The sequence below is a fragment of the Bicyclus anynana genome, chromosome 20 (assembly GCF_947172395.1).
Source record: "Bicyclus anynana chromosome 20, ilBicAnyn1.1, whole genome shotgun sequence".
NCBI classification, from domain to species: Eukaryota; Metazoa; Arthropoda; class Insecta; order Lepidoptera; family Nymphalidae; genus Bicyclus; species Bicyclus anynana.
Window position 1 is genome coordinate 7,057,689 of NC_069102.1, and position 12,075 is coordinate 7,069,763.

The 12,075-nt window shown below is 38.3% G+C and overlaps 1 protein-coding gene across 1 annotated transcript in view; it reads right to left on the reverse strand.

Moving 5' to 3' along the window:
- The window catches only part of LOC112045155 (titin), a 45,474-nt gene that overhangs the window by 8,582 nt on the left and 24,817 nt on the right, over nt 1–12,075 (reverse strand). Inside the window, exon 3 of the mRNA XM_024081243.2 lies at nt 123–1,774. Within this exon, the coding sequence (XP_023937011.1) occupies nt 123–1,774 (1,652 nt within the window). The remainder of the gene's footprint in view (nt 1–122; nt 1,775–12,075) is intronic.

Below are 12,075 nucleotides of genomic sequence, written 5' to 3' on the forward strand. Positions count from 1 at the left end.
AAATGTTTGTTTATTCATGACTAAGAATTTAGAATTTTAAATTCGCCATCATCAGTGTTATACATAAAAAAATATTTAGCATTCGTGTATAATTATATTATATAGATATAACATACTCGTACCTATGAATTCTCCTTCAGTGATAATGTTATCAGTGCGTCGTATTATTTCAGCTCTTTCCCCTGTCACGACTTTGTAGTCTTCAGTTATTGTTCTAACAGTTGTAAAGTCTCCTTCTGGGCGTAAATTATCTTGAGGTTTTTTGACAATAGGTTTGTCGGCAGGAATGAATTCCTCTGGTTGCCTTTTGACAAATTCACCCTCTGGTTTCAAATTGTCTAATGGTTTTTTTTGTTGGGGTCTTTCGGCTGGTTTCCATTCCTCTTTTTTGGGAGTAGTGAATTCTCCTTCGGGCTTCAAATTATCATCAGGTCGTTTTACAGGTGCCCTATCGCCAGGTTGCCATTCTTCGGGTTTCCGTTTCTCGAAATCACCTTCGGGCTTAAGATTATCTTCTGGTTTCTTTTGTTTAGGTCTCTCAGCCGGTCTCCATGGTACCTTTTCTGGAGTTGAAAATTCTCCTTCTGGTCTTAAATTATCCTCAGGTCGGCGAACAGGTGCTCTGTCACCAGGTCGCCATGATTCAGGCCGTCTATCTTCAAAATCACCTTCAGGTTTCAAATTATCCTCTGGTTTTCGTACCGGGGCTCTATCACCAGGGCGCCATTCGTCAGGTTTTCGTTTTTCAAACTCACCTTCGGGGCGCAGGTTGTCTTCTGGCTTTGTTATTTTTTGTCGTTCAGCTGGACGCCAAGTTTCTTTTTCAGGTGAAGTAAACTCGCCTTCTGGTCTTAGATTATCTTCTGGACGGCGTACTGGAGCTCTATCTCCAGGTTTCCATTCTTCAGGCCTTCTTTTCTCAAAATCACCTTCAGGTTTTAAATTGTCTTTAGGTTTGCGTACAGGAGCCCTATCTCCAGGACGCCATTCTTCGGGTTTACGTCTTTCAAAATCTCCTTCCGGATATAAATTGTCTTCCGGTTTTTTAGGTTTTGGCCGTTCCGCTGGCCGCCAAGGTTCTTTATCCGGTGAAGTAAAATCTCCTTCTGGTCTGAGATTATCTTCAGGACGTCGAACAGGAGCGCGATCTCCCGGTCGCCATACTTCGGGCCTTCTGTCCTCAAAATCACCTTCGGGTTTTAAATTATCCTCTGGTCGACGCACAGGTGCTCTGTCTCCGGGACGCCATTCCTCAGGTTTGCGTTTCTCAAATTCCCCTTCTGGACGTAAATTGTCTTCAGGTTTTTTTGGCTTTTGGCGTTCAGCTGGACGCCAGGGTTCTTTTTCAGGCGTATCAAAATCACCTTCAGGTTTTAGGTTATCTTCTGGCCGACGAGTGGGGGCTCGGTCTCCGGGACGCCATTCATCAGGTTTTCGTCTCTCAAAGTCACCTTCAGGCCTGAGATTATCCTCCGGTTTCTTCACTGGTGCTCTCTCACCAGGTCGCCATTCTTCGGGACGTCTTCTTTCGAATTCGCCTTCAGGTTTCAAATTATCTTCAGGTTTCGTTGGTTTTGGTCGTTCGACGGGTTGCCAGCGTGGACGCTCCGGTTCTTGGAAATCTCCCTCAAGCCGCAAGTGATCTTCGTGATAGACGGCCGTAGTGCGACTGACATGTTTTTCGTCGTAATCTTGCTTGTATGCGGAGACCACGCTCGTGTGCTCCACATCGAACAATGGCTCCGGGACATCGTTGTGTAGGCAACGGTGACGCCTGCAAATAATTAAAATTTTCCATTAAAGCAAACTCTATAATAATTTTATCATATAGATACGTGACAATTAATTCAGTTTAGGAGTACATTGAACAAGTAAATGGGAATCAAAAACTTTTAAGTTCAGGATCCTAACTCTGACAAATCGATCGATATCTATACAGGGCCTGTAGCCATGTGGTATGTCGATTCTCTTTCTACAAACGCTAACGCTTCAAAAACTAACAAAAAGTATGGGAATGATAGATGCAATCGACAACTTGATCACGTGACGTGTCGATAGCAAATGTAGGTAATTCCCATACATTCTTTTTTTTATTCTTTACAAGTTAGCCCTTGACTACAATCTCACCTGATGGTAAGTGATGATGCAATCTAAGATGGAGGCGGGCTAAATTATTAGGAGGAGGATGAAAATCCACACCCCTTTCGGTTTCTACACGGCATCGTACCCGAACGCTAAATCGCTTTGCGGTACGTCTTTGCGAATAGGGTGGTAAATAGCCACGGCCGAAGCCTCCCACCAGCCAGACCTGAACCAATTAAGAAAATCTCAATCGGCCCAGCCGGGGATCGAACCCAGGACCTCCAGGACCTTGTAAATCCACTGCGCCACGGAGGCCGTCAAGGTTTTTTAAGCGTTAGCGTTTGTAGAAAGAGAATCGTCGTGGCTACAGGCCCTGATTTTGTAAGCAAGTACCCATTATCATCAGCTGTTTGTCGACTTTAATCGTACCTTTTGACACGATAAGGATGCAAGTACAAAGGAAATGTCCGTGGTTGTGGCAGGGGCGGCAGCGTTAGCGGTTCGGCCATCGCACGCGTCCATCGCGCCTAAGTACTCACTCTATCACTTGATCACAATAGCAAACAGTACATTTGTTATGAATCAGCATAGTCGTGTTTTACGACGATTTAACTATGTTTAACTGAAGTCTTTCAGAAGATTATTATAGTTTATTTCATATTTCAAAGTGCTCAATTTATACTAATATTATAAAGCTGAAGAGTTTGTTTGATTGAACACATCTCAGGAACTACTGGTTCGATGTGAAAAATTCCTTCAGTTTTAGATAGACTATTTATCGAGGAAGGCTATAGGCTATATATTATCTTCGTACTCTTACGGAAACGGGTAAAACCGCGCGGAGTCAGCTAGTCAAAAATAAATCTCGGTTGATGAACATTTTTCATTTCTGACACTGTTATTAACCACTATTCACATGAACTACCATTGTGAATAATGCAGTAGTTAGATAAACGCGCTAATACGCAATTCTTACGATATTTACACTATTCGTGTGAAAAATATTAGTCGTGAAAAATAATTCAAGCCGAAAGAAAGCAAAAGCCTTTGAATTGGCCTATACAAATCAGAAGATTTTGAATTTATTCTTTCATCAGATAGCCTTTGTACTGTTAGTACCTATTCTAGATAAAAATAACATCGCAAGTTACATATACAAGCACTAGTGGAATAAAATTTAATTATTGCACTTTAAAAAGCAACAATTTACAGGGTACCCTTTGTTGTATGGAGCTGATGCATTTTCGTCGAGTAAATTGAAATATGAAGACAAATATAGTATTATATAGATTAAGTAGTATTAACAGTATTTTAGTTACACGAGAAATCTATTTCAACAAACGCGACCGACCCTTTGCGTAGTATTTCACTGACTGCCGCGAAGCCTTTGTTTCAATCGCTGCGGGAAATACGGCTTGTGAAAATAAGGAGAGTTTTCATTGTGAATGTCAGGAGTAAATGTGTAAGGAGAGTTTTCATCTTGAAATTCAGGAGAAAATACAGACAGTTGGTAAATTCAGGACAACTAAGGAGAGTTTTCATTGTGAAAGGAAGTATTAAATAAAGCTAGTTTTCCATTGGATTGCAATACTTATAAGAATTTATTGGATACCTACAAATTACATACTGGATACCTTTGCGTTAAATAAGTATACGTACTCGTAATACATAGTTTTTAACTTTTTAGGGCTCCTAACGTGCCTAGGTACGTACAAAAACGGAGCCTTTATAAGATTACTCGCGTGTTCGTTTGTCACAATCAATATCCTCCGAATCTAGTTGTTGCAATATGGTAGATATACAATACAATATTAAAAAATATTTACATACACAATATCTGTGACGAACTGAACATGACGGGCACTTTATAGTAATAGGGTAATAGCTAGCCACGGCCGAAGCCTCCCACCAGCCAGACCTGGACCAATTAAAAAAATCTCAATCAGCCCAGGGATCGAACCGAGGACCTCCGTCCACACACTACCACAGATAAAGAATAGTTTATGACATAACATTAATCGAATTACTTTTAACAGGCTTGTGGTTATGGTTAGAGGTGTAACTTATATGACTTCAATAATGTACAGCTCGTGTGGATTAAGTTGAAACCTGGCTCGATTAATGTTTGTACTGTGTTTGTTTGGTAACCGGGTGTCAAGTTGATGCGCACGAGTTATAAGTATACTAACTTGCCGCCTACATAATTGTATAGATAGAAACAGTTAACTTTCTATATCATAACGAATCTCTCTGCCTACACATATATTTGTATGAACGGCTAAATACCTCAATAATCTATACTTATAATAAATCTGTAGAGAGGTCAATTCTGTACATTAAATATATTTCCAAAATAACTATCAGGGGGTGATTAGTGATCGAAATTCAGGCCAAAAATGCAATCAGTAAAATTTTTGTCTGTCTGTCTGTATGTTCGTTATAGAAACAAAAACTACTCGGCAGATTTTAACGAAATATGGTACAATTATTCTTCATACTCCTGGGCAGGTTATAGTATACTTTTCATCACGCTACGATCAACCGGAGCAGAGCAGTGAAGGGAAATGTTGGGAAAACGGGAGAAGTTACTCCATTTTTACAGCGATACTACTGTAAGGGCTGGATTAAAGAGCGGGCGAAGTCACGGGCGTCCGCTAGTAATAAATAATTGCGAGCGAAAGGATAAATTAATGGACGCTCTTCTGAACAAAGAAGCTTTACAAAATCAGTAGGCGGTTGTTAGGCTTCAGCCAAATTTAGCGATGACTCAAGACATGCAATCCTCGTAACTCGTAACTCGGTGGATCCGTTCAAGGAATTGTGGCTTCAATTCACAAAGTAGCCCATTATTTTATTAACTAGAATTTTACTATATCATCTAGCAGCAGCTAACTATTCGATGGCGATATTCAGTTTTATCTAATCGACATATCAATTAAAATCGTTAGAGAACACTACCTTTAGTTAAAATTAAAAAAAAACATTTTATTTCAGGCCAGAGATACAAAATAAGCATAGTAAAGTACTTACTACAGAAAAGCAAACCAAATTTAACCAAAAGTCCGAATTAAATCAGAAACACACTTAGACAAATATAAAAAAAAAAATCAGAATTCAAAAATTATTACCTGTACTATTTCTATTACTATTCGACTACAATTTTTAGCTTAATACTATACTATTTTATTTTACGTCAGTTGAAATTGACGAACACTAGATACGTACGATTTAACTGAACAGTCCTACTGTTCCAAAACTACGTTTGAAGTACTGTTTAGAAGTTTAGAGAGATCTAAGGCCGGACGAAGTCACGGGCGATCGCTATTACTATTTTGAGTATGATACAAATTGCAATGTCAGTGTACGACTACCTATCTAGGGCTGCACATAAAATGATATTAATATAGTTATAGTCAGGGATCCCTAGAACATTTTGTACACCTGATTACTAACAAGCTAATTTTTCGTGAGTAGCTTCATCTCGAAGAGACGATCAACTTTTTTATTTACGAAAATTTTTAATTCTGGTAGCTAACTGGCTGGCTGTTCATTTGTATAATTAATCAATAGTAAAGAAACATCTGGTTAGTAACAACTTTTGTTACTCTACCCTCCTCCCAACTTGTATCAATGATGATGTTATTAAAAGTTGTTACTTACCAGCTGTTTTTTTTTTTACTGTTGCTTAATTAATACTTATACAATTTAACAGCCCCATTATCCTACAAATTGTGTGGTACATTATCTCGTGCCTACGCTTTGAAATTTTAATTTCCTGGTTACTCAGTTAGCTACCATAATCAAGAATTTTCGTAAATAAAAAAGTTGATCGACACATTGAAATGAAGCTACTCACGAAAAATTAGCTTGTTATTAGTAATCAGGTGTACAAAATGTTCTAGGGATCCCTGACTATTACAATTAGGTATAATTTGACTTGCTATTTTATTTTGTAAACATTTTGTGTACGAATGAATTATCATACCAATAGGTTTACGCATTTTAGGTAGGTGGATGAGGATGACGCTTGTCGTAATTTTGTAATGGTATCCAGCTGTAAGGCGGTATTGATCGACAAATTACAAAACCATGAAAACGGATTCAGAGCATGTTTGTTTGCCATCGCTAGGCGACAAATTACGTGTCATGTACATTCAGGGACGTATATCGGTATTTTTATCTGCCTCCATAGTCCTCATTCGCACGAGATTTTTTTAACGGACCTTAAATAGCGTTCAAATATAGTATGAAGTTAAATGAAGGTCTATTTTCTAAGCCCCAAATTGAAAATGCAACACTGCTCGCATTGCTGCAAAAAACTGGCATTTATTTGAAATGCATTTGTTATGATTTGTTACGCACATGCATTTATTTGAACGCTTTTTTAAACGTCCGTTAAAAAAACTCTCGTGCGAATGAGGGCTAAGGCTATTAGCTTCTTTATCTGCGGATCACAAGGTTGTTGTAGACTAGGCGATGGCCTTTTCACTAACTTGGTCTAAATTAACAACACTTTGAAATTAACATCAAATTAATAAAAAACGCATTTATCGTATTCCGTAAGACTTCATCACAATGGCAACTGGGCAATAATAATCACTCATACTACAACAAGTTTTCAATAACAATGAGTTTAACACATGGGCTCCTTTTCATCCCGGAAAAATCCATGGTTCCCGCGGGATTTGTGGAAAACTGAATTCCACGCGGACGAAGTACCTAATGTTTGGCTTACTGTTGAGCACGAGTCTTGAGAGAGAGCAGAATGAGAGGACTTAGGCCTTAGTCCACCACCCTGGCCCAATGCGGATTTACACACTTCACACACATAGAGAATTAAGAAATTTCTCAGGTATGCAGGTTTCCTCACGATGTTTTCCTTCGCCTTTCGAGACATGTGATTAATTTCTTAAAGTGTCTTAAAGCAAAGATTTACCTTAAAACAGTAGTCATTAACAGGTAGGTCTTATTGCACCTAAAATATCGTTTGAATTTGACTAGTAAGCTCACTCGATACGAAGCTACTGACATGAATGTTCATAGGAGAAGTTCTGCTACATAGTACCTATCAGTTATTACGAAGATAACAATAGGGTTCTCCCAAGGTTCTCCAATATTAACACAAAACGCCATAATGTTTATAGTAGGTAATAGTTAACGAAATTGCCTCGTCGGTCGACTGGTTAGCTTATGTGACTTCACGAGGACCTGGGTCTGTTCCATCTAGGCTGTTGATATTATATGATTACTTCGTCCGCGGGGAATTTAGTTTTTCACGAGTCCCTCGGGAACCATGGCTTTATTCCGGGATTAAAAGTAGCCTATTTGTTAAATCCAGGATATTATCTATCTTCGTTTTAAGTTGCGGCCTTAAAGAATAACAAACATCCACACAAACTTTCTCTTTTATAATATTAATAGGATTTATATGTTTAAGCAAATATTACAAACAGGTAAAGTTTGAGGTTGTTGAGGGTTATCTGTAGAGGGTAATCTGGATCTACTAAAACGATTTTGAAAATTATTTTACCACTGGAAAGCTACATCATTTGTAGGTAAGTGTATTTTATCCCAGTATTCTCACGATAGATCCATGTGGCGTCGGCTAGTCATAAAAATATCAATGTGGAAGGTGTATGTTTATCGAATACCCATCAAACATTAAAATACATAAAAACAAAAAGGTGTTCTTATAACAATTGTACGTGATGACCCTGAATCCAAACGATGTTTTAATTTAAGCCTTTAAATTACAAAATTTCTGTGGTTCTTGCAGAAACGGCTTTAATTAAAACATGACACTGGATTGGCACCGCCTTCAAACTGATCAGAAGGTAGCTGCAGTAAGTACCTGCTGTAAATCGTTCACGAGTTCCATCGTCTGTGTTTCGGCTCCATCATCAGACCAACTCCAGACCTTCATAAAATTGTAGTGGTTTAAAATACCTTATGGAAACACTAACAAACGCATTAGCCGTCCCTACGATTTTCGAAAGTTCCCCTCGATTTCTTCAGGATGCCATCATCAGATCCTGACATGAAAAAAATGGGACCACCCTGGAATCAAACCCTTCAAAACAAAAAAAAAAATTTCAAAATCGGTCCACAAATGACGGAATTATCGCTGGACATACATAAAAAAAAAAAAACATACATACAGCCGAACGTAGAACCTCCTCCTTTTTGGAAGTCGGTTAACAATTGTACGTGATGACCCTGAATCTCATAGTAATTGATCACCTGATCATCCAGAACAATCGTTATCACCGTAATCCGTATCACCAGCCACTGTAATTTTAATACACCTGCAACATGGCCAAACCAACCAAGTTACAACTTTAAATAAATATACGTAACAACCTTTACACCTACTTCTTTACCAGCATTTGTCACTCTCTTGTTGTCAAGATAAAAAATTAAAGTAGGTAGATACTCGTAAAGTAATACGTATATGGGTCCTTGGACTAGAACAAAATAGTTCATGACCAGGCTCAAACTTTGTGTAATGATAATCATGGCAAGTCGGAAAATTATAAAAACGTAGCAAACCATGGTGGTTAGGCGTTTTCCTTCAGCTTTTTTTTTATTCTTTATAAGTTAGCCCTTGATTACAAGCTCACCTGATGGTTAGTGATGATGCAATTTAAGATGGAAGCGGGCTAACTTGTTGGGAGGAGGACGAAAATCCACACCCCTTTCGGTTTCTACACGACATCGTACGATTAAAAAAACCACCACTGCCGGAGGCCGTCAAAGCTATTAAATTATAACTACTATTAAATTCTAGAATTTAATATGTACGTCGGAGGTACTTCCCGGAAAGTTCCTTAAATTAATTAACAAGAGTAATAAGTATTACCAATAAGTAGGTAATAAAATAAAAATATAATACACTCCGTTAAGGACAACGAGATTTATTTTCATGCAAAGAATCGTGTCACGGTCAGCCACTCGCACTTCGCAGTAAGTGACCTATCTGCGGTGACTGTACCACGTTTATCCTGAATCATTGGATATTCACTATGTATAAATAAATCTATAATATAAAAATGAATCGCAAAATGCGTTGGTAAGCGCATAACTCAACAACGCCTGGACCAATTTGGCCAATTCCTTTTTTTAAATGTTCGTTGAAGTTCTAGGATGGTTTTTACGCTGAGAAAAATTTGAATAATTGCCGGAATAATCATAAAAATAGCCCTTTTCTTTTTCCCATACAAATGTTTTCTAACTAAAACATGGTAAACTTGAGCTTTATTGTTATTAGTAGTATAAAGTTCATATTAATAATTATTAAAAAACGGGTATGGCTGGGGTATAGTAGGGTAGGGTAGGGGTAGGGTACGGGTAGGGTAGGGTAGGGTAGGGGAAGGGTAGGGGCAGTTGAAAGTTTACATCGAGTTTCACGCGGACGAAGTCGCAGGCGTCCGCTAGTATTAAAAAATATTAAATTATTAGCGAGCCGTGATAGCCCAATGGATATCACCTCTGCCTTCGAATCCGGTCCGGGGCATGCACCTTCAACTTTTCAGTTATGTGCATTAAATATCACGTGTCTCATGTGATGAAAACATCGTGAGGAAACCTGCACACCTGAGAATTTTCTTAATTCTCTACGTGTGTGAAGTCTGCCAATCCGCATTAGGCCTGTGATTATTCTGAGCAATCAATTACAAAACAAGCCACCATAGTAGACTTAGATTGGTGATTAGTTCAGAAGTCAACGATCTATAACATCCATGCGGCAGTTTTTAGCACATATCTTGGACTACTCAAAGAGCAGCTAAACCCATACAGCAAGAGAACAGAGAAATGAGTATACACTACAGAGAATATCAAAGACTCTGGCAAAACAGGCCTTTACACTAGACTATTAGATTGATACTAAGAACCTACAGAAATATATGTATAATATCCAAGCAGCAGTAAAAAGCAATTAGCACATATCTTAGACTACTTAAATGCACAGTGATCTACATGCTATCACAGACTCACAGTCCTCTATTTCTAAGTATAGTAAACTACTATTAGATTGGTCCTTAGTACAGAAGTCAACGATCTATAACATCCAGGCAGTAATAGCACTTACAGTTAACACATATCTGGGACTACTTAAAAGCAGCTAAACTTAAACAGCGGGTCGGTTTTACAGAACAGATGCGCCTGTTGCAGATTGAGTCAGCGTTGGGTGACGAGATGTTGCGTCTTGACTATATTGGGCGTATTACTCAACCCCAGGCTCCAGTGAGTGAGCGTGTGTGATTACTAATTTGTTTTTGAGTATTTGTTTGTATTCATATCCTACTTAATATTATAAACGCGAAAGTTTGTATGGATGTTTGGATGTATGTTTGGATGTTTGTTACTTCTTAACGTCGCTACTACTGAAGCGATTTGGCTAAAATTTGGAATGGAAATGGATTTTACTCTGGATGAACACATAGGTTACTTTTTATCCCGAAAAAGTCCATGGTTTCCCGAGATTTGCGAAAACTGAAGATTTTAATGATATGAATGTTTGTTACTCTTTCACGCCTCGACTACTTAACCGAATTAGCTGAAATTTTGGTATTGAGATATATTATAGCATGGATTAACACATAGGCTACTTTTTATCTCGGAAAAATCAATGGTTCCCGAGTGATTTGTGAAAAACTAAATTCCACGCGGACGAAGTCTTAATTTTATTTAGTCGCCTTACACAACGACAGTTATTTAAACACATGATACTTAAATATTGTCTACTATGTCGAGTTGTATGTTTAGGAAGTGTAAAACTATATATTTACATAAATATATAATGTAAGTATGTGCGCTCAGTGAAGTCGCTAAATTCGGATCACTTTTTGCGGTTATTTTGTAAGCAAGTAACCTACCTATCTATAGTATACAATAATCCAGGGTAGGCGAACCTTTATGCATCACCGTGCCATTTTTTCTAAAAAATGTTTAATGGGATCATTGGCGTGCCATCAAATAATTTTGACTTTCTGATTATTTGGAGAATAACAATAATAAATACTATCAAAACTCTTTATGAAATAAAGTAAACAAAAGAGGTACATTTTGGAATGTTTTTATTACACGCATAAATTAAATTATTGTAAAATTAGTGTGACTTCTGTTGCTGCAGGTTAGATGACAAATAATTTATGTCAAATACCTACTTTACACATGTTTTATGATCGGCGACGTGCCCAAAATAGTGCCATTGGTTCGCCTACCCTGCAATAATCATTGGTTCATATTATGAATCCGAAAGTTAGACTGTCTCTCTGAACCGCTGAAGCGATTTAGAGGTTAATTGGAAATTAGAGTGGAAAATAGGATTCTTGTTATTCCGAAAAAATCCTGAAAAAATCAATCCCGCGGATTTTGTTAAACAGAATAACACGCGAACGGAGTTACGGGCTTCCACTAGTATTCTATATGTGAGACTAACGTCATCTAAAAATCAATTATTAAAAAAAATAATAGTAGCCATGAGCAATATAACCCTTTTCCTACTAACTAAGCGCCTGTGGGCAACACAATAGGCAAAACTCAACCGAGCGGTATTAGAATCGTCGTCATCAACCCATATTCGGCTCACTGCTGAGCTCAAGTCTCCTCTCAGAATGAGAGGGGTAAGGCCAATAGTCCACCACGCTGGCCCAATGCGGATTGGCAGACTTCACACACGCAGAGAATTAAGATAATTCTCTGGTATGCAGGTTTCCTCACGATGTTTTCCTTCACCGATTGAGACACGTGATATTTAATTTCTTAAAATGCACACAGCTGAAAAGTATGAGGTGCATGCCCCGGACCAGATTCGAACCCACACCCTCCGGAATTGGAGGCAGAGGTCATATCCACTGGGCTATCACGGCTCTTGATATTAGAATCCAGCAGCCTAATCAGCATGTTTGAGTCTGCACTCCTAATCGTAGAGATACTGAATTTTGGATCATTGAGAGACTTTAAGTTTTAGGTAATGTGTTGATATTGGTA